Source organism: Corvus brachyrhynchos, unplaced genomic scaffold, assembly GCF_000691975.1.
Source record: "Corvus brachyrhynchos isolate BGI_N302 unplaced genomic scaffold, ASM69197v1 scaffold17, whole genome shotgun sequence".
NCBI classification, from domain to species: Eukaryota; Metazoa; Chordata; class Aves; order Passeriformes; family Corvidae; genus Corvus; species Corvus brachyrhynchos.
Window position 1 is genome coordinate 6,035,742 of NW_008240046.1, and position 24,721 is coordinate 6,060,462.

Consider the following 24,721-nt stretch of genomic DNA (forward strand, 5'->3'; position numbering starts at 1 on the left):
GAAGGCCCTTTCCAAGAGACTGAAAAAAGCCTGGGTTACACAATGAGAAAGAAAAATATGGAGATACTAAATGGAGTGCCTGCAGCATGGAAGAACAATCTGTTTAAAGGCTATGAGAACAGAAAAGAGTCAAAACCAAATTAAAAGAAAAAGCTGGACTCTCTTCTGTGGGTCCATACAGATTTTTTTCTCTAAGAATTACATGTCAAATTAACTACTCCTTAATAGTTGCCATGTCTCATGGCAACAGGAAAGAGACGGCTAGAGTTATACTTGCAAAAGTCTTAGAACACATCTGACATCCAAGAGTACCGTACTTAACAAAGAGCTCACACAGAAGTCTGAAGGCTGTTCAGACAGAGGGAGGAAATATAAATTCCTGATTCCAGTGAAAGTGGAACTGGGAACAAATCCAGATATACCATTAGATTAAAAAGACTCTTCTTTTCCATCCAAAAATGAGTAAAGGAAGCAGCAGGTGCTGTTGAATTTTACATCTTCTACATCAAATGCTGTCATTTAACATCTCTTTCAGGCCTAGAAATGCTCTTCAGACAATGTGGCCAAAGCCTGTTGATATCCTTAACAATGGACACATACAGTCTCTACAATGCAAGTTAGAATTTTTAGTCAGTGTAATAATTTATTTTGTAGACAAAACCCAGATAAATTATTTTGACCAAAATAAGGAGTCTCGTCTGAGTCAGCAGTGTACTGTGGCAGCCAGGAGGACCAGCTGTGTCCTGGGGGACATCAGGAACAGCATCGCCAGCCAGGCGAGGCAGGGGATTGTCCTGCTCTGCTGTGCGCTGGGGCAGCCTCACCTCGAGTCCTGGGGGCAGTTTTGGGTGCCAAAATGTAAGCTATTAAACTATTAGAGAGCATCCAAAGGAGGGCAATAGAGATGGTGAAGGGTCTAGAGGGGAACAATATGAAGAGAGACTGAGGACACTTGGTCTGTTCAGTGTGGAGAAGAGGAGACTGAGAGGAGACCTCATCACAGTCCGCAACTTCCTCATGAGAGGAACTGGAGGGGTAGGCACCGATCTCTTCAAGTTTGTGACCAGTGACAGGACTCGAGGAAACAGCATGGAGCTGAGTCAGGAGAGGTTTATGTTGGGTATCAGGAAAAGGTTCTTGCCCCAGAGGGTGGCTGGGCACTGGAACAGGCTCTCCAGGGAAGTGGTCACAGCACCAGCCTGACAGAACTCAAGAAGCATTTGGACAATTCTCCCAGGCACATGGTGTGACTCTTCAGGATGGTCCTGTGCAGGACCAGGAGCTGGACTTTCATGATCCTTGTGGGTACCTTCCAGTCTGGGATATTGTATGGTTCTATGAAGCAGCAAGAAAAAAATTCAGAAATCCACTCTAACTCCTCAGTCACTTTCCATGACAGCACAATATATCACAAGTTGGGCTTATAATACCATAACAATCAGAAACTCCTAAAGTATACACTGTACAGCAGAAGAATAAATTTTTCAATATGGCATTGAAATTATTGCCACAAAAAAAATCTATCAAAATTATTCAGTGTGTTTTGTACAATGACCATAATCAGTTGGGATTATCTGTCCTGACTAAAGCAATCAGCCCTTCCCGACTTGTCTTACTGATCCCATCACTTGATTCAAAGACAACAGTAAAAATGGGAGAGAGGCACTAAATTAATTCATTAGAGCTTTATTTCAGCCATGAATCAGTTTTAATAAGTATTATTAAGAATATTGCTACAATTATGAGCTATTTTTACAATCTTGTACTGTCTGCCAAAATGACTCCTAAATGAAGTCAAATTTCTGAAAATTCTTGCCTAGTATTTATTATGCAAATGATGAACGCACTGTTTATTTAGTTTACTCTATAGAAATTTCTTTAAAAAACCAAAATGAAACAAACTCTTAAAATGCCTGAAAATCCAAGTTACGAGGTTTTTTGATTTTAGCAAACAAAATTCACACTTGGGAAAGAGAAGCTGTCACAGTGAAAAAGAAGTCCTCTATATCACACACCAGTATTTCAATCACAGTATTGCTACAGGAATTCTGGACTAACTGGAAGTAAATCATACACTGCACAGCTGTTCTAACTATTTGTATCATCAGGATAATAAAGGCACCCAAAACAATATTGTACCTAAAGAACTGTCTCCCATTTCCACAGATGACTGTGAGAGGTACCCTTAATTTCATGCAGTTTTCCAGAACTCATGTTTCCCTGTGCACTTGAGAGCATTGCCAAAAGGAAGACCTCAAGAATCAGCCCAAGTTAAAACTTTCTGAGCTGCATCTTGTCAGGAATCCTAAAGAATCACAGACACACCTCTCACTCATTGACATTCAAGGATCCTCTCTGTCAAGTAGAAAATCATTGTAATCCATTATCATGCTACTTCCAGTTCACATTAAAATTGTTTCACAAATACTTAAATCTGGCAGAAGCAGATGTCATCAATTTAAAGAAGCTGTCCCACCCGCCATCAGCTTGCTCCAGAACCTCTCCCCACCTCTCTTCCCTACTTCTTTGTGCCAGCACATCACTTCATGCTGTTACACAATGGATAACATCGGTCACTCCTAATTTAATTCAGATAAGTTTCCACATCCAATTTGTCGTGGAGCTGAAAGAATACTCATGACAGGACATGGAAAAGACATGCGTGAGATGGGGAATAACAAGCAGGAGAACAGGATAATACTGATTCTTTCAGCACCACTAGCATTTTATATAGCATTATCTATCATGAAACAGTAGTCTGGAACATGTTCTCCAGAAGGGTTGTGAAACCTCCATCCTTAGAGATACTCAAATCTCAATTGAGAATGTCCCTGAGGCGTTTCATTCATCTTTAATGCTTGTCCTGATCCCAGCCAGAGGAGTTCGAGAAGTTTCTTTCCTCCCCACCTGCATAATCTTGCAATTCCAGTTTGACTGCCCTGCTCAGCCTGTGAGTCTGGTGCTTGCCACTGGGGTCTTCAATAGGGCAACAATAACTTCTGACAGAAGAGACAAACTTGTGAGAGGAAGAATGCCCCACTTACTGAATTCTCATTAGGTTTTGAGTGCAGGTGGTTTATAAGTTATTTGTTAATAAGATGGGAACTAAAAGAAGCTAAACATGAGCAGAAAATATATACAAATTCTTGGAGAATTCTTTAACCACGCTTCAATACAAAACCATTTTGTTTACTAATTGCTGCACAAGAGGACGTACTCATATCTAGTAAAAGAGTTCTATCTACCAAACTAAGATAAAATGTTACCTCCTCTGTATGTTTCTGGTTGTGAGCCCAGGTACACCAGTCCAACAAGAAACGATCAGTGTTAATACTCCCAAAAGGTTTATGAAAATGCAAGGTTTTACCGAAAGTTCCTATCCTACAATTATTGCAATTTGTTAAATTAAATAAATTTTATTTTGTGAAAAGCATGTTTTCTAGAAGATAGATTAAATTAGCAAACAAACATTAACAAAAAGCCATGCTAATTTTAAGAGTAGTTGTAAACAATTATTTCAGCTGCAAAAATGATAAGAAATATTATATTGCATGTGCAGGAGAATGACTTATGATCTCTAGTTAGCATACCAACTTAGGAACCATAAACCACAGCTTATAATAGATAATACACAGAGCAAATCATTGCAACAACAGGACTGAAGGTAATCAGTCAATAACATATTCATTAATAAAATAACCGGCCCTCCTGATTTTCCTTTCTGCCTCCTTCCCTTAACTTCTCTGAGCAGCATTGTGAAATACAGTTTCAAGCAGATATTCCCATGCCCAGATTGTTCTCAAAAATGTTTGTCTATTTGATAACCTTTTAACTCTGCTGCATCCATAATTCCCCCCAACACATGCATTGTAATTAGATCAGTGGAGAGGGTGAAACACTCCATGAAGGTTTGATGCTGCCTGCTATGGCAAATGCTGGCTTCACGTGCATTGGACCACACACATAATTCTGGCCAATGTAGGATCCCATTGCCTATATTTCTATATTACTTTTCTAACTTTTAATTTTTTAAATTAATTTCTTAGGCACAAGAAATTAATATAATTTACAAATTATACATACCAGTAATTTTAAACAGTTTGCGGGCAGGGAAGGGACAGTTGTCTGAATGCGGAAAACACATTCTCTCCAGCATCCTATTTCTCTGTCCTTTTCCCCTATATTTTGCCCCTGGTTTGTCCTTCCTGACACTGCACCTGTGTAAAAGAGTTGGCATCACAGAGGCCAACTTCAGGCCCTGTTCCTGTAAGGGCCTGTACCTAGATCCAGTGCTGCCCCTAGTTATTGGGACCCTTTAGGTCCACCCACAGCAGCTGAGCCATGACAGTTAGAGAGATGCTTTCAGAGACTCCATGATGTTTCTGATGTGTAAGGTAGAAATTGGGGATTAAGTTCTGTAGGCACAGCCACAGATACATAGACTTTATAAACAGAAGTTCCCCTAAGGTAAAGACATTTTCTCTTCTATTTCCCTTATCTCCCTCTTCTAGAAGCTGTGAGGAAGAGCTTACTACTTATTAGAGCAACTTCCCAAATAAATTTCAAGTTTCAATGCTCAAATACTTAAGCACTGTTGGTGATTACGGAGTGCTTTTTCATAAGCAACCCATTTTTTTCTTTCTGTTTTTGCCCAGGGTATTATTTAGGCATCCAAAAAGAGAGTTAAATGGTGCTTTTAAAATTTTTTTTCCCCTCAACAATTATCCATATCTGGAGAAAGGGTTCTCTAAGATATGCTTGTCAACTTTAAATACAGGCATTTTGGCCCATGCCACAGCCTTAGTGATTTTCTCCCTAGCATTCCTTGCAAAAGCAAACTTTGTATTTGTCACATTTATATATGGTCTATGCTTGAAAGCAAGTAGTAGTGGCTCCTAAGGTGATGAATATGACACATTGACTTCATGGTCTGAGTTCTGACGGACTGTACTCTTAACTATAATCTTCTCATTAGCACATTGTTTTCTGCCCTGTGAATAACAGTTAGACAAGACTAATAATATAACTCATTAACTATGAAATTATTTATGAATAATACAGGCTGCACTGAGAAGAAAGGTATATCTCTAGAAATGGAATTTTGTAACCACTGTTTCTTCATTCATTTCTTGGCAAGATGGTCCACTCCATTTCTTCAGAGAAATGTGAGCATTCCCTTCTTTGAGGTCAGATGTAAACCAGCTGTTTCTTAACTAAAGGTCTCACTCATGTCTCATGAAGAACATGTTATACTCCTAGGACAGCAGAAATAAAATTATGGTTTTTGAAAAATTATCTTTCCTTAGAGCAGGAATTGGGGCTTGAGGATTTGTTTTCTTCTTGTTCCTTTCTCTGTGCATATATTTCATCACTTTCTGGATCTGCATATTGTAGATTTTCTTTGATCCATGTATCTATTTATTACTTACTCAGATTTCCATTTCAAGTCTCCCTGATTTTATTCACTGTCTCCTTATATTTAGAAATTCATGTCTGTTCAGTACACTCACTGAAATGTGTTTTCACTAATGACTTTGCATATGACATCTGTTACTGCACATAAACACTTTCAAAAGTACACAGGAACTGTCTAGTGCTATTTTAAAGATACCTTAAACAGAGGGTTTTGCTAGTTTGAATCCCTACCCAATGTATTACACCTCTCAGCCATTTCACTTTCTTGTTGCTGTAAATTAGTGCTTCTAATTAGAAGTACTTCTAATTAGTACTTCACCTTGAATTAGTGTGCTATCAATTTGATGGTAGACTGGAGCTGACACTGAGTATTTACATTGTGCAGGAAAGATTTACAAAATGTTTCTCACAGCATATTGACTATCTGCCATAGCAACTCTATCCTCAACATTTTACTTATCAAAAAATTACACCATAATATCATTATTATTATTACTATTGGTTGAATTACAGTTATTGGAAGGTTATTAACTGGTAGAAAGGACAAAATGAAAGAACAAATTATTCATTTGTTTTGCTGTTCTGGGCTTTTTCAAGTAACACAGACCCTGTGTATTCCTCAGCTTTTCTGCTAAACAGTAATATATCAATTCCCTTAGGAGGATGCTTTAAATCAACAATGACAAGACACAAAAATAACTGGCAGATAGAGAACAGTATTTGTGTGGGCAAGCATTTGCAACTTTATCCCACTCTCTCTATAATTTTTGCATTCCTTTTTGACAGGATTTGACTGTACATGTTTGTTGGGAAGGATGAAAGTTTGGTAAGAAAGTTTCACAGATATGTAGGCTTGGCAGAAAGATCTCTGAATGTAGAAACTGAGGATGAGATAGAAATGAAAGCAAGTTTTGATATAGAGTAAAAGATGTTTTGCTGGACCAGTGATCACTGAATAACTGAGAAGGCAAAGGTTGGAGATGAGTTGGAAGGAGATTTTTATGATTAGGGCAAAGGTATGTGACTACAAAGACATGTTTTTCACCAAGTAAATGAGTCTCAAGAAGAGCATAAATAAATAGAAAACATATCTTTACCAAAAAGAGAGATATGGCAGGCAAACAAGAAATGTTGATGTAGCAAGAAGAGAGGTCTGAGAATTTTCCACTGTAAGCTTAAATTGTAACTTACTTACTCTTGTGATTGGATAATAATGACTATAATATGGTGATGGTAGTAGCTATGATAGGCTATAGGCAAATGTAAAGGTGTTGTGTATGGTGCTTATTGGTTGTTATGTATCAAGATACTCAGTGAAGAAAAGTATAAAATGCTTTGTAACTTGAACAGAAAGGGGCTTCAGGTATGCCTACAGCTGGAGCTGGCAGCTGTAGGGCTGGCTCTGGATACCCACTCTCTGGACTGCTGTAATTTTGCCTAAGCAATAAACAGCTTTCAAGAGAGCCTCCTGAAGTGCAGACATCCTTCATAGACACTTCTCCTATACATGTTTTTCATTAGCTGGATCTCCAAGGCTGTGTGATTCAAGTCACAATTGCATTTAAGTGAACAATACCCAAATTTAAAAATGGAAGATGGGATTATGACTCAGTTATATCCAAAGACAGATTTTACAAAATCAGTCTGCTGGATTCTGAAGGGCTGCAAGCCAAGTCATGGCAACATTTAAAACATGTCACAAGGACATGTGATTTCAAACATTCTATGTATATATCACTTCACTCACTGAACATCTTGTCTTCTTTATTTTGAGTTGAAGTTTCTAATCTTCTGTATCTCCTTGACAAGCAACCATTGCCAAAAACTACATCTGGAATAGCCTTTGTGAATCATGTTAAATTCCTTAGGCTAAAGGGGCACCATCAAAAAGCAAGTGTATTAAGAGGATAAAGCAGCTCCCACAGGATGTGAAAGGCAGGACTGCGAACTCAGGAAACAACTGGTAGCCACTTTATAAGCATCTGAAAGAAGCCTCCACTCCATGTGCTTGGGTCATGGCAAGAACTACACTGGATGGAGTCATGAGAAGAACATAAAGAGACAACATAGTGGGTGGTAGGAGAAAATTGTCCCACCTTATTCCTTGGAGACCTGATAAGTGATTGTCACCATTTCAGTAGTTTAATTTTTAAAAGTAAATACCACCAATTTCAACGAAAGCATCTCTGATAGGTTTATGAGAGAGGATTCTAGATGTCCTTCCAGGTGGGTTTCTCAATACCTTTGCTTCAAAAATTGCTCTGAAACTAACTTCACAGATGTGTAAAATTTAAACATTTCTTAAAAGCTGCAGAATGGCAAAGTTCCCTGCGCAACCATAATTTGACATCTCCCCGCAGGTGCATTATAAAAAGATAGTGTAAAAGCTGGGTCGCACACTACCTATGAGACTGTTCACTCAGAGGTCATAGCAGCTGCTATTTGTCTTGGCATATTTACCTGCTTTTGTTGTCAAAATTTAGTAGATTAAAACAAAATTGAAGCATGCCAGTGGAGGATTGCCTATACAAACTCATACATGTCCATACATCACTCATACACAGTTAAATCCATTATGGACTTTGCATAATAGATATTGACTCAAATGTATGCTGATAGCTTCCTGTTCAAAGCCTGAAAACAAAAATTTTCATTAGCTATGTAAACAAGATCTATGTGATCAACTACTTCTCCTAAATACTTCAAAAGCCTCAATTAACTCCATAAAGGAGTTTTTTAATAACGTCTTATTATTTTAATAAGTTTAACTGTTCTAACTGTGATAAAATATAATTAATCCACTGTCAGCAGGATAAACAACACGGATAAGTTTCGAGTGAAGTTCACAAAAGCAGGAAAAAGAAAATAACCACATCACTGGTCTCATTCATGGATTATACCAAACATGACAGACAGATATCTCTTTCTCTTTGAAGATTGATTCTCTTCCATTTTCTAAGAGGACATGAATGAAATTGCTTTAAGCTGTTGACAGTTTTTAGTAAAAGACACCACCATTCTGGATTTGGTTTTTTGGACCTAATATTTCATCCTATTTTATGTCCACAATGAAAATTACATTATTTGGTTTTTTCCTTTTTATTATTTATAGAAAAAAATGCAGACAACCAGAAAAAAAACACAGAATAAAATTTGCCACTATGAGCCATAACAGCAGCTCTTCAAAAATATTTGACTGAACACAAACTATTCACAGCTTCTTAGAACCTATTTGGTATTACCCTAATTTTTATTAGTTAATTTCTCCCATTCCAAACATACCATGTTGACCTATTCTGACCTCTTTGGCTTTCTACAAGCCTTTACCTGGCTACTGCTGTGTGTAGCATAGATACTACATCACAATAAAATATTTGTTACATATAGACTTTTACATGACAAACTTCTTTGTAGGAAAGAGTTCAAAAATCAAAGAAGCCTTTTCCCTTCATTGTATTATTTTGCCCTTCAGAATTAATCTGAGGGGGGAAAAAAGGTTGAATTATGGCAGAGAGTTTTGCTATGCATTCACTGTGCATTAGATCACAAATGAATAAATAAGTGAAATTAATTTTCAGACTTTAATCAAGACGAAAAATAATGTTGTGCCTAAAGATACAGGCTATAAATGTTACAGATTAGTTCTCTGCTCTACTGAAAATTTCTTTCTCAGTCTCGGCTTCCCCAGCCATTAATGTGACAGTATAACTTTCTCTTCCTATCCTTTACTTGTTTTCTTCATGTGGGCTATAAACTTTCAAAGGCAAGAGGTGGCCCCTCAGTGCATGTTTGTACAGCATCCAGCATAAAAAGCCATGATCTCAGATGGACTCTTTGAGCTCTAACTGAAGACAAGCCACTTCACGACTCTATTTACAAAGATACCCAACATGAAAAAAAGCATAATGAGTAAAAAGATACAGAAATGCAGGGCTCATTGGAATTTCAGCTTGGGAGCATATCACACTTTCTAATTTGCATTGCCCTAATTCTATTTTCTAGGTGGAGCCTAAATTAAGTTTGATCTCCAAAGATATGAGGCTCTGAGGACCTCTCAATGGAAGGCATGTCCTGAACTTTCTGGAATATACTTTTTAAAAGAGGATTAATGTAAGTACTCAAGCTATTATTTCTGTTTTAAAGGCATCATGACCGCACAGGGTTATGAGAATCCATAAGCTTCAAATTTATTCCCAGCATAAAAAGTCAAAATAAGCCATGTACACAGGCCTTCAGGATCTTATATGGCCTGCCTATTTTTCCAAATCTTTGGATGAAATTTGAGTATTTCACAGAGTGCAAGAAATATTAGAAAGCATCAGTCAACCAGTCTGTTTGCATTATGCAGTTATAGGCTGACCCACTGTGAACTTCTCTAATGATTTTGAATCTTTAAATTTACCATTAATTTTGGCTTTAAAATACATCCTTCTTTCCCCCCTTTTGAAATCTGAAGACATTGCAGTCTAACTTTTATTGTCTTCTTGCATTGTGGAATCCAGTGCACCTGAGTTGCTATAAATAAACATCCGCTATATTGTAGTAACTGACCTTTGGCCCACTCTTAGTGTCTTACTGTGCTAAGGGAGAATTCACTAGATTAAATCATTAATCATAACCAACAGCTCTGAGGACAGGTCTTTCTTACAACAGATAAGGTACCAGTATTGCATGTGGTGGTCAGAGGATACAGACTATTACTACCCAAAAGAACAAAGTTACTACTGGGAATGTTTTAGAAGTCATTAGCTCGGCACATGTAGTTTAAGGTGTTCTTCCACCCAGTGGTGGTGTTACTTTTCAGAACTGAGTCATGTTTTCTTAGCAGTGATGCTGGACTGTGCTAGGAGAGGGGTTTTTGAGGCTGATTTTGAAGCCATATTGGAAAGATCTCATCCATCTGCTCAAGAAGGAGGAAGCTGCATAACACCTTTAAATAAGCAGTCCTTTACTACACAAAGCATGCAAAAAAGCCTTACTGCACTTCAACTTTCCATGTTCCATTTTCACACAGGTTTTAGTTGTACTTTCAAACTTTATCTGTACTGGAAACTGGTATATAGATACTGTTATATATTTTATTAAAAGAGCAGGGCTAGCTGATTTTATAACCAGTTGCTGAAATTAAATACAGCTTTTTAAATTAATGTATTTTTACTGTCACACATGACTTCACTGCAGTAAGAAATAGAAGAATATTTCTGAAGAGCAACAGTACTGTGGCAGTATTCAGAATTCCCTGTACCTAACTACACAAACACTGAATATGCTCTCTGCCTAGAAACTTAATCTCCTTCAAGTGTTAATGAAAACAATGTTTATAAATACATGAAAGATAAATGGGAAACAGACATCAGTTTAAATATCAGAGAAAAGCTGTGTAATGACAGCCCACTGAATGCCAAAGATCAGTGCTTGTAACTCTCCCTCTTGTTCCTTCTTGTAATGCACTGTTATAGTTATTGCTCCCATGGCTGCAAGCTGCCAGCAGACTCTCAACAATATCTAAGAATAGACATCTAGGCATCACAGGAGTTTCATCTCTTTCATACTCTGTAAACAATATTTGTCAAATTAAGCTTTACATACATTAACAAAGCAACCGAAACAACTGCTTCACAAAACAAAGAGAGATCAACAAAGGAAAAATTATGACCACATATACACTGATGTTAGAATGCAACAGCTGTAACTGCTGGGAGGAAGCAGTGATGATGTCAGTAACAGCTGTTCACAACATTGGTGGATGTTTTGTCATACCGTAAGTTAAAGACAACAATAGTCCCCCAAAAAAAAGCACTACAGCATATGGACATATCCCCATATCACCAGAGGCTTTCCAGTGACTCTTCTGCTTCAGTATGTTTCTGCTTACCAGATTCTCCTGTTCAACAGACCTAACACAGGCCTGTCTCTTTCATTTTTGGTATCTGCACTCAGCATACACAAAGTAGCTTCCCCCTACTATGTCACGTGCTTTTCTCTAGATCTCACTGACAGGAGTTATGGGGGGAAGGCAGAGAAGGGGCTGGGTTGAGAAGGGAAGGGAAGGTGTTAAGTAACTACTTTTTGCAGATCTGATGCTCCTTAAAATAAATTATTCTTGGCTTTGAAATATGTGTGTTTGCCTGCAATAATTTGATGCTACAAGAAAGACAGTAATCACAAAAATCACTTAGTTGCCCACAGAAAAAAAAGCTATTTTCGTTTAAAGAAGAAACCAGAAGTTAAATTAGGACAACTGACGTTTAGCAAACTAGACTTAACTAACCAGCACATTGTCAGTCCACTGTTATGGTTCTTCCTGTGGTTGCCACTCTGACTGCAGTCACTGCATTTTCAGTGACATCCATGGCACACTCTGGAGACATAATTACTAAAACTGAAGTCAGATTCTAACGTAATCTTATATCATTTGCAGTCTCACATTGGACTTTCTTCCCCACCAGTCTGCAGAATATTTTCCACCAAAGAAAAAGATTTTAAAATACAAATAGAGGAACCACTGTGACCTCCAGGACATAAAACAGGACATTGAAATCCAGTTCCAGCTTTGACGTTATGAATTTTTGGGAGAAGGCTGCTGCTATGGAAAAAAATGAAAAGCAAAAAGAGGAAGGAAAAAAACCCAAACAAAACCAAAACCAAAACAAACAAACAAAAAAACCCCAAAACAACACCACACAAAGAAAACCCCTGACTCTTGACTCTCAAAGTATTTTGATTGTCACTGAAAACCAGAGCAAAAACATGTCTTCAGGAAAGAAATGGAAAAGAAAATGTATAAAATTTATCCTTTCACCATCTACTTATTTAAGAGCTTTGCACTTTTGATACACACAACTCACTCTCAAAAGGTTTGTGAAAGTCAAATTCCAAACAAGGCAGAGTAAGTGAAGCAACAGAGAAATGGCCTGTTCAGTTGTCGAACATTTAAAAGCATCAATTTGTTACCTGAACCCACTTTTCTTATTTTGTTCAATAATTTTTAGAGAAAACAGGTAGTGTAAGGCTGTTTGTAAGATTCCTTAAGTAGAAGAATTGTAATACTGAATTGGAGCAGAGGTGCTGTAACTAATAATGCACTCAGTTAAACAGGGTTAATTACAGCTTTTGATAGGCTAACAAAGACGTACACAGGTGTATTTGGATTAAACCACTCAGCCAGTCTAAAGGTCAGTGTCATTCCACTGTTACCTCTGCTGCCTTTCCTCCCCACTAATCCTATCCATATCATCACATGTACATGTACATACATCACATGTACATCACCTGTACATGTTTATTCTGGGTTAATTTTCTGTCAGTTTAGTGAGCTTAATTAGCCAGTCCAGGAATCCTTGTGATACACTGGAAATGGCAGGCATACATTTCCTGGAGTGAGACTGTACCTTTCACTGGTAACTGAATTTTAGACCAGCTTTCACAGAACTTCTTTCATAAGTATTCTATTCCTTCTAAACAACTTTTGTCTTCCTGGTCTTGTTATGTTATTTGAAACACTTATTCCATTGTCATACTCTCTTCCACTGAATTTCACAGTGGAGGAACTGGAAATAAGGAAAAATGAAAACAAGGAGAAAGAAATCGATTGTCTCTCTTTCCCCCTCCAGAAACATCAAAGATTGTGTACATATACTAAGAAAATATTCCTTTTCCCCTTTTGTGTCATGTTTTGATTTTAGCTCTGCTAAACTCACTGATCCTTTTTCAAATCAAACTCAATTTAAAAGTGCATGCACATTATACTAACACTGTGAAATTATGTAAATGCAGAAAAAATACATGCTCCTTAAGCTTTTAGAATAGTTAATGTCACCCTGAATGTATCTTGCTAATTTAATACCAAAAAACATATTTAAAATATTAACTTTGATGAAGGAAATGACTAAAGAAATTTGAAGTTTAACTAAAGGCCATCCAATTTATGACAATATTATACATATCAAAGGCATTCTTGTTGTTCAAAACATTCCATTTTGGCATAGCCAGATTGGAGAAATTAGGCAGAAGAACTCTGGACAGGCTTCTTTAGGAAAATAAGCCTGACTGCTGTAATATCACAGTTTTTGTTTATATGGTGGCAATATTTTTCTAAAATATCTCTATTACAGTTAGCTTATCATGGCAGAAATGTTGTCAGTAGCTTTGACAGACAGGAATTTCACAATGAGAAGGTCATAGGCTTAGTTTGGAACTTCTCTTGTCTGATTAGACAGAGAGTATTTTACCACAATTGGCTCTAGTCACTGCTGGATTTTCACTCCCAAATACCTGTCATCACCGTCATGGATGCATTCAGGAAGAGCGAGACTACAGCCAAACAGCAGAATGTGTTGATAGCAGTTGAGACGATTGAGATAACTGAAGAACTTCAGGAACTTGTCCATTTCAACACTTTTGACAATGGAAAGAACTGAAGTTCCAGTGGTGTAGTTATATGGCAGCACTTGGCACTGGCTGTTGGTGATATTTATGCAGGCACCTGTGAAATCAAAACAATATGTTTAGAACAATAGTATCACCATTGAATAAGTTGGTTCAAAGCACATATTGAATTAATCAGTCAGTATATACAATATATAAGCAATTCTGGTATCTCACAGGTAAGATTATTCCATAATGTTATCATAATACTGTCAAAAAATAAGAAAAAAAATTAAACCAGAGAAGCTTAGCTTGGAAAGCCAAATAAGCTTTTAGATATTTTCACAATCCTCTGACTTTGTACAAAACTGGACTAGAAATAACACAAAACCAATTTCTTTTGGACACGGCCTGGATACAATCAAATTCAGATTAAGTTGAGAGTGGAAGTCACACAGACAAATAATGGGTTCTGAAGCTGCTCTGGTTTTAGTGTTCCCATAAAATTTATCTTTTTGCTACCATTCTACTTTCCCAAGTAGAAATTTCATCAAGTGGAATTTCATCAAAATTATTCAGGAGATCATCATGTATCTCCTGAGGCACAACTGCATGATAGTCCCTGCCATGGCATGTGGCAAGAAGCACTGACATTTTGGCTGAGATCATGTGCATAGACTGCTTTAGACCTTTTAAAATTCACACAGTCCTGACAGAGAAGGGCTACAGTTCCTTGGAGCTATCTGGTATTTTTGTGGTACTCAGTGGCTGGACAGGGGAGCAATGAATTCAAAATTCATGGATAAGAAGAAGGAATTTTGTGGCAATTATATAATAATTTCTAAAACAAAAAAAAAAGACTAAACCCAGGACCTGTCCTTGCAAACAGGATGATCACACAGAGTAGAGTGCAAATAATCTCTCTCCATCATTCTCATAGGCTCCCTTCAGGTACAGAAAGGCTGCAATTATGGGGAATAAAAACTAGTTTTGGCAATACCTATGGGCAGGTAAGAAGAGCAGTGAATGGGGATAATGGCCATGTGAAAACACTGTAGATTAGAACAGCATGGTCCCTAATTATACCTAATTATATGGGTCATTTCTGACATTCATCTGAATTAAGAGTTTTCTGTTTAATCACCAGCAACTCCCAAATGGATAAAAAAGTGCTTTCTTCTACTGCAACAGTTGCAGTGCAAGTCTACAGTTTCATATTCAGTCCTGCTGAAGCTAACTTAAATACCACATTTTCCCTTTCCCACTCTCCTCTTCACATTGTTCCTATGGAGTGCATCTGCACAAAGTACACTGAACTAGCAGACTGAGCTGATTGGAAATAACCACCTACCTTCTCTCCCAAAAGACAAAGTTTATGGCAGCCCCAAAGAAAAGCAACTAGAACTGCAGCTAACTTAATCAATCTTTTTAGTTTTAAAAAACTGAGCCATGCCTCTAATCATAATAAGGCACACCTCACCCAGAAGTGATTGCTGCTTCTGGATTTATGAGGCCATGCAATGAAGTAGCTCTCTACATTAGCCTGCCTGCCTTTTCTCTCCTCTTACACCACAATGTAATTTTTTGGTGGGCACAGGGTGAAAGGAGAGAAAGAGAGGAAAAAATAACTATTTCACTTGGAACAGATAATTGGGTTGAATAGCTTTTTGGCAAAAAATAATTTTTTCCAGGACAAGAGAAGGGCAGTGCAGTGGCAGGAACCAGAGGGTAAGATCAGAGCTGTTCAAAGCAGTGATTTTTCACAAAGTGTCTTTACTGCCCAGCAACATAAAGCCCTTTGAAAGCAGGGAGAATTGTGAGGAGGAAGAAACAGCAGAGTGGAACTCTTATGGACTGACCACAACCCTATTCCGCATCCTCCTGTGCTGCTCACAGCAGGAAGGAGGTAGAGGAGCGGAGAATGAAGGAATGAAACTGAGCCTGTGAAAGAAGGGCAGGATGAGGGAAAGTGTTTTAGTTCTTATATTTGTTTCTCACCATCCAGTTCTGGTTTTAATTGTTAATATATTAAATTAATTTTCCATGGGTCTGTTGTGCACCTGACAGCAGTTGGTAAGTGTTCTCTCTGCCTTTCACTCAAGCCTAAGTGATTTTCACCTTGTTTCCTGCTTCCCACTGTCCTGTGAAGTGGAGGGAGTGAGAGAGAAGCTGGGTGGATATCTGGCAGCCCATAAAGAGCAATCCACCACAGTCTAATAAAAAATGTTCCTTCTTTCCGAATTCAAGTAGCATGAACGTATAATTGAGAACACTTTTTGAGACACAACTGAGAGCTGAAACAATTCTACAAAGTTAGTTTCAACTCAAGCATTACTGTACTGTCTCTTTAAACACTTTATTTAGCTAGCCTAGATCCCACTTAGCCATGTCAGATTTGGATGACTTTTACGTGTTTCTCACTGCATGGAGGTGGCCATGGAAGGAAAGATAAACTCTGTGCCAACCAAGCATAACTTAAATAGAAGTATCAGACTCAGAGTCATGTGGAAAAAACTCAGTGATGTTGGGAGAAGACGACTGAGAGAAGGGGAAACTGTAGGTCACCTTCCTGTATGGAAAGTTAGACAGAAGCAATGAAAAGACAGGGACACATCAAAGACGCAGTAACAGATTTAGATCATTTGGATAATTCCCACTACAGGATAAAATTCTCATGAGTCTCTGTGTCATTGACTATATAGGAGTATAAATCAGAGAAAAATATTGGACAGAAAACCAAAATTAAGCTATGGAAGGAAATAGCTTTGAAAAAATCTGGAGTTCAATTTTTTTCAAGTCTGGTCAACATCTCTGTATCATTTGTACTATTTCCCCTAGTCTAAAACTTCCAATTCCTCTCAAAAGCACTCTGTTGGTTAATCTGCAGCTATTTGTGTCAGGACATATTTTGAGTCATGGTTCAAAATCAATAAAGAACACATCACAGACAGCTTGACCATACTACTCAAAATATACCAGACAATGTAAGTCACAATTTTCTTCATACTGTCAGTTTGGATCCAGTTCACTTTGCTTTTAAATCAGATGGTTAAAGATAACTTTTTTAAATTTCTTTTTCTGATTTCCTTTAGTATTTTGCCTTCAAGACTCCTAAAAATGCTTGTCTTTTAGACATCTGTCCTGAATTTGCCATTGTAAATAGTGAGACAATGAAAGCATTTCATGTGTTTGACAATTTCAAGCTCTTCAGAGTCTGAATAATTCTTCCCAACTATTGGAGACCTTTGCTGTCTCCTCCCCAGAGTCTCTCTTATTCTGGACACAGTGGAAATTACTGTTTGTATGACATAACCTCCCATGTCATTATATTTCCTTTCATATTCCACCTTTACCTTCTTCTCACTTTCCGTATTGCAATGTCAGCTTCATCGCTTCATCCTATCATTTCTACAATCCTGTATTGTTAATGCAGCTCTTATTTTCAGATAGAGCTTTCATGTCCCTATTTGCATACTTTCTCTTCTACCCAAGATCTCAAACATGATCTAACAATTATTACTTATAACAAGTGCATATTACCTTTCAATCATGAGTGCAATTTACTCTTCAACACATCCCACCTTTCTTGTGATTCTTTGTTATTTTCTGCTACTTGAATTTCATCAAAATTTTCTGCACTTAAAGGCTTATGGTTTATGTTAGATTATGGAAAATTATTTACACAAGAATTTTAAAAATACTTATGAGCTTGTAAGCTATTCAGATCCAAATCATTTGAGCCTATTTTAAAATTTATAGTGACTGGGTGTGCTTTTTTTGGACTAATATCTTAGTTCTCAAGAACCATTACACTTTCATGTCACTTGACCCTCAGTTCCATTTTCTTCCTTCATGGAATGCTGAAACACTTAGAACACAAATACTGCAAATGTACCTTTATCTAAACAACAAATTAAACACTTTCTTAAATCAGACTACCTTGTCATCCTTCCAAAATTTGGTCTATCTAAATGAATCCCACTTGTTTTATATGCAGTTAAAATTATAGATGTTAATGAAAGCATTACAATTACAAAGACTGTTCTTAACTTTATTTTCCTATATATTTTGAATCACTAACTGAATATTTGAAACTGCCATACCAAGATTTAACGTCTTTCACTGGATATCCAAAATCTGGATATCCAGTTCTATCTAATTAATGGTGCACTATTCTAGTAAGCATTAGTTGGATGCCTCAAATCAAAGGTCACACGTTTGTGAATAGTTGCAGAACCTCTCTGTCAGACCATGGGTAATTAAAGGAATTCTTAAGTTTAGCACTGTTCTCAGGATCTTGGTAGAAGCAACTGCTTAAAACTCATTATATCCTTGCATTTAGGGATAAAAGTTAGCCATGGACAATTTTTTTCAGAACTTCAGAACACCAGCAGACCCTATTCAAATCAACAGGGGATGTAGATGCCAAATGATTTTTTAAAAGCAGTAACTCTGGCTTATTTTGAATTTCAGTCTTGAGGCTAGACAGCTTCTCTACTGATAGCATCTTTTAAGCATGTGCTGAAGTGCTGTCTGAATAGGAATGAAGTTAGCATATGCTCAAATGTTGTTCTAAATAATTGCCTTCCCTTTTTAAATATGTCACCCTCTTGACGTCTGCAGCTCCTTGAGATTTAATGTGAACCAAGACACATTGTCACCATAATACTGGGAAAAGTAAAAAATTTGCTAAAGAGACATCTGTAAATGAAAAAGGTTCCAAATTCTTCAGGACATGGAAAGTGGAGTGAAAGAAATTGAAGTAACACAATGAACGAAGAAGAGCTGAATGTCTACTCATCCATGGTTCCTGCTAGGATTCTCTTCAATTGCACATATTCCTTCTGTATCTATTCAGGTACATTTGCACAAAATCAAATCAGTATTTTAAACTTCCACTCAAACTGATGCTTAAAAAGGAACATCATGTACAAAATACATGTCAACTGCCTCTGATTAGCTCAAAACTTCTCCTAGAATAATAGACATAATTCACTTCTGCAACTCTATTAAATAAGCACTGTATGATAATCACATAGGAGTAATTTCAATAATCATACCATTAATAAAAAAGAAGTTGTAGTCAGTAAGAAGCTTATAGAATACAAATCACATGGTTCAAAAGCATTTATTTCTTAAGGTTTCTTTACTGATGTACATCAGGCAACGTTTCATTGTCTTACAACTAAAGCACAAGTCCTCTTACTGAACTAAAGCATTCCTTTATTATGTATTCACCTTCTTAAAAAATAGCATAAAAAGATGTAGTTTAGATTAAAATTAATCTCTATTTTTTAAAGATGGTGACTTACTGAAAAGTAAATTATTCTACAGCTTTCTCTAAAATGATGCCAACTACTATCACACAATTATTTTCCAAAAGAAATCTCGAGTTCAGTGTTTGCTTTGTTGCTGTCTCCCATTTATATCTGCTCTCTGTTAAAAAAAAAAACCAAAAAAACACTTAAACTATAGGGGGTTGCTCTATCACTATCAAATTTTGGAACATCCACATAGAGCAACAAACCCACTGGTGACAGAATCACCACTTCCATGACACATCTCGTTTCCTTTGCAATCAACAAACTATTTAGTTGCACCATGGAAATAGAGAGCTCATACCTATAGCATCCATTAAGCACTGAGAAAGTGAAGGAAAAGACAACTCCATACTCTGGTGTAAAAGCAATATATATATATATATATATCATAAAAATAAACAACTCTCAACAGCAAGGTCCCCACTTCTAATAGCCTCTCTTGACAAGATCAAAATATCCTTGAGGAGTTGACCAGTATTCCTCTTTCAAGAGGGCTACCACAGTAAATGAACTTTTGGTAAATACTGTGTCTGTAGACAGTGCAAAAGCACAAGTGTGTGCAAACAGCAATACCTCCATTACCAAAATGTGAAAATGATGAAGGGATGGAAAACAATGTAAAATGTATTCTATCTGTGAAAAATAAGCATTTCTCATTTGCTAGAGCAGAGATCCTCTACAGTATACTGCAAAATGGAAACATGGATTAAGAAGCACTTAACTAAAAGCACTAATAGCTTTTATTTTAGGTGACAATGAGCATAAATGATCCTGCAGACTTCAGGAAATTACCAGAAGCAATTTACACATGAAATGTAATGTCTTGATCCCTAAAGAAAGGCTTAAGAGGATGCATTTATACAGCTTTAATATACCACAAAGACACAAACTGAAGAGACATAGTAGTAAGTTTGTTCCATTTACATGTGGGTAGAGATTTGACAAACTCGTGTCTCCTGATGATGCCTCTTAAAATCAAGAATCAAACACGGTTAAAAGGGAAAAAGGGATTTTACCTCTATATTTATTTTAAGGATCCTTAGGTGCACCACGTCCAGGTGAAATGCGCCGAAATGCACCCCGCAATGCACACACAGGATAGATCAGGTACGTCATTATAGGTCTTACTAATTAGCATATCTATCAAAGATCCCCAGTGAGAGGCTCAAGTGAGCCCCTCTCCCCAGGGAACCTTCCCCTGGATGGTTCTATCTTAGTTTACAGAATGTGTTCTGGAGAAGACCTTGGTGTCTGGGGCATATTGATCCCTAACTATGAGGCTTCTAAAATGTGTAAGTCTCCTAGTTTGACAAATAAGTCTGAGAATGTAGGCTAAAAAACACTAAGAATAAAAAAGCTATAAAAAGGTATATAAAAGGGGTATAAAAGAAAAGGCAAAAATTCATCATGGCATCACTGAAGGCTCAATAGCAGTGATGGTAGCCTAAAGATATATACTTTCCGAGTCAGTTTCTAACAGAAGGTCATGACTTTTTTTAAGTCAACTGACACAGTCAGAAAAACATTTCAAAAGACAATTGAACTGATGCCATGGTGCAATACTACTTCCTCTCAACCATGTGTTCTTGCCATTTCCTTTGAAACAACTTTTGTGCCAAACCACCCAAGAGCTACCTTAGCCAGTGTTAGAGCTGAGTCAGCTCACTGAGCAAACAAATGCCATAAAAAGCATGCAGCGCTGTATGCTTCAGAGCAAAGGGAATGGGAACACCTCCTCAGCACCACCAACCTCTAAGTGAAGCACCACTGACTTGTAACAGCTTCTGTGGGGAAGAAGAAAACAAACTTTTGAACAGCAAATCCCATCCATGGATCTGAAACACAAGTCAGGCACTAGAACTAGCTGAAAACAACTGCTCCGCATTTAATTTAATTCAGCTAATGAATTATGCAATTTGAAAGGGATGAGTGATTGTTAACTCCCCCTTGTGCTCCACAGGTACCAAAGGGAAAGGTGGTAAGGCTACTGTCCACCTGCAGTAGAGAGAAAAAGAATTCATTATCTCCCAGTTCACAGAAAGTGGATTAGCCCTGAGGGAAATACAACTCATATTTTAGATCAGAGTTGAAGTGTTATCATAATTATTTTTTTAAGGCAATCTCTACCAGCTGCTTTAGAGTGGAACGCAGTTTGTCCCAGACACTTCTTGCTCAGAGCAAGTCATAAATTCTAACTCAGCTATTCTCCTGACCAAAGAATATTGCAAAATCCTGACACTTCATCAAGACACCTCATTGTTTGGAGCCCCACTTCTTTCAGCAAGTTGCTTCCAGATACTGCTCTCCTTGGCTGAAGCACATACTTCTTTAATCCCTTGGGCAGGCACAGCTGAGAGCAGGTAAGCTCAAGAGCCAAAGCTGAGGTTGAACATTTACCCCTCATGAGGTGCAAGCAGGCCTGTATTCCAGATCTGGAATTTTGATTAGTCATTTTCTAATTACAGGATTCTTTAGTGAAATTTGAGACATTTCTAAGCGCCTACCATTAAACAAATGGCACATATTGACATTAACGACAGGCTACTTCCCATGGTACATTAAATTGGACGGGATTTTGCTATTGTTTTGAAACATGTGCATGACTTTACCACTCTTGATAGGCCTTTTTTTAAAAAAAGGGGATAAAAAATGGTAGCCTCTACCAGAACCAGACAGGCATCCAGATGGTTTTGGTTTAATTTTTTGAGGGGTTTTTCTAACAAACATGTTTTCAGTAAGTGAAAATGAATGCATGAATTAAATTAATTGGCAATATTTAATTATGTACCAATACAGTTATGTTCAAAACAAAACAAAACAAACAAAAAAAAAAAAAAAAGAAAAACCAAAAAAAAAACCAACCCCCCCCAAAAACCCCAAACCCAGAGGGCTTTGTAAAAGACTTAAGATAGTTTAGGTTAGAAATAGGTCAGAATAGAAATAGACTGTGCCTGAGCTGTCCCAGTTCTCTTTGGTTAATTACCTTTCTAAAACAGCCACTCTTCTGATCTAATTAATAAGAAATTAGGTTCCTTTTTTCCAGGTATATCTCACAATGATAACTATACCCACCTCAGTGTCAGATAAAACTAACACAGCAAACCCCTCCCTGCGAAATCTGTCTAGAGCCTATGAGCAGAATACAGCACCTCACTTGAAAAGCAGAACACTGTGAGTACACACAACATATGCTTTGCAACCTGCAGTTTCCCATTTGAAAGTTTGCAGGGGAAGTTTAGGGTCTGGGTGTTGATCTTCAAAGTCCTGGTTAACTAAGGCTGATCAGTCTAATGAATTAATAGTTTTCCCTATGGGAAATTCCCATAACCTTTGTTTCAGAGGTATGTATGTGCTTGTTTTGTTATAGCGCAATCATTGTCTCTAAAAGATCATTTGTGTTAGCCAGAAATACTGCAACCTAAATCTTCTGAATTTGGTCGCACATTTGGCAAAATATGTGTTGCAGGACATGAGATACAACTTCCTTGGCAATTTCTTTGTCCAACTGCTACTGACTCTCCTGTTTATATCACTGGAATTTTATTTTAAGCATTGCATTTTTAAAACATTCAGTGATGGCCTAATTCTTTTTCTACCACTAGAGTCTGAATGCTTCTGTTCACAGACAAGCCTAGCTGGCTACATTAATGCAATTATTCTTTAATGTTCCTGTTACACTATGTTTTTGTGGTGTGAACAAAGAGGAATTCTGACAAACTTTCTCAGCCTGAGCAATTAGAGGTCAAAAGCCACCTTATGTTTTAGTGCGTAGAAGGAAAATGTTTAAGAGCTTAACATAATTAAGTTTCTTACAACTGTATGTCAGTTCAGGTTGCATTTAAACCTTAGGAACATGGTGCCTGCAAGTTGCTTGTGCGAAATGAGATTTTTAAACCCTTGTACTTAACTGCTTTCTGCAGAATGGAAAATTCATTAAGTTCTTTTAAATAAATCTACTGATAAATACAAATAGCTTGCTTCAATGTTCTCTTATAGCTCATTGTTTAATTGCCTATGTCAGTTAGAGAGAACTGACAAGTTTCCCCATTAAAATTAGGATTAAATTATCTTAAATACCATTAAACCAGCTGTAATGTTAAACTTTTTTCAACCATGCAAAAAGTTCATGTTCTACTCCCAATTTTTTTATACCCTAGAATCACAGAACTATTGGTAGCCTTTGGAGTCCTTTGGAGGTCTCCACCCAGCTTGCTGCTCCAAGTGAGATTGCTGCCAGCAAGTTGTCATCCATGACTTTGTCTGAGTCTTGGAAACACCCAAGGAAAGGGATCCCACAGCCTCTCTAGGCAATGGGTTCTTCACTATCTATCCAGTGAAAAAGATTTTCCTAATTTCTGGTATGAACTTCTGCTATTTTATTTCACTGGAGAGTATAATTTTTTTTAATTATCTATCATAACAAAGGTGAGAAAGACAGATTTTGTGTACTGATTAACAGCTAAATTAATCTTTAGCTGTATTCGGCTGTTTATCACTTCTTCAAATTCCCTACAATGACTTCAAACCATGGTACTCATTATGTTGCTCTTGAATTTCACATGGTTGTGAAAGTGACTGTAAATCACTTAGTTGTATCAATGCTCTCACTTTCCAATATTTTGAGGAGTTTAGAACTTACCATTTTATATTAATGATGGCTCTGTACCCACACCTGGCTGCACTTTATCTGTTACAATCCATAACAGACCATGCAGAAGCACAAAACAGATAAGCTTTAATCAATCTAAATCACATACTGCTACCAGATGTAAGGTGTACCTTTGGAAACAAAGTGATCAATCACAATATAGAATAGAAAAATCTGTTTTGGCAACATCTTTCTGTTGAAATAACCACACAAATACTTTTAAATAGTTTCAGACAAGCTAATGGGTATGAAACAAAAGTCAATGCCTGCAATACTCAAACAATTATCTTCAGATGTGCCTTGCTTCATTGTTCCCATCCTTGAAAGTTTCACTAAGTATTTGATGTCTTGCCTAGCCTCTCGGTCAATTCATGGTTCAATCTGATAACAAACATCTGTTTAAAATGCAAGCAACAAACCTATGATATAAAAACCCATGGTGAATCCATAACGGGTGCAAAGCTGAAATACTTCCATTCTTTAAAGTTTTAAAGGAACACACATCCACAACTCCAGAAGCACATGTGTCATTTAAACACATTTAAACATCAGAACAAAGCTGACTTTAGTTCCACAGTAGAGTAGAAGTGGCAATCTCTCACTCTAAACGAAACCACACCACTGAAGGGCCAAAGAGCAAAGATACATGGAACTTCAGGGAGGGTGTGTTAGTTATTCACAGTACTTATTGCAATATTAATCCTAACAAATATTTGAGGTCTGTTAGATATCTTACACAGAACAATGTTTCATCAGACAGAATTTGAAGAGATGAACTACAAACAGAAGAACTGTAATAGTGAGCCACGAATTTATTAAAGGGAATAGAAATCACAAGTTTAGCTAGAGGTAACAAGAACAATTTTCCACGTCATTATTTAAAGCAATTGTTTAGGGCTCGGGGGGGTGTTCACCCTCCCGCACACTTGTGCAAGTGCCCGTGTTTCGCTCCACTCCGGCCCCGCTCCAG

General features: G+C 37.3%; 1 protein-coding gene across 4 annotated transcripts in view; it reads right to left on the reverse strand.

Annotated features, from left to right (window-relative positions):
- CORIN (corin, serine peptidase) overlaps positions 1–24,721 on the reverse strand; it is a 125,317-nt gene that overhangs the window by 68,647 nt on the left and 31,949 nt on the right. For all 4 annotated transcript variants that reach the window (XM_017744346.1, XM_017744344.1, XM_017744343.1 and 1 more), the window contains one exon: positions 13,690–13,900. In XM_017744346.1, the coding sequence (XP_017599835.1) occupies positions 13,690–13,900 (211 nt within the window). The remainder of the gene's footprint in view (positions 1–13,689; positions 13,901–24,721) is intronic.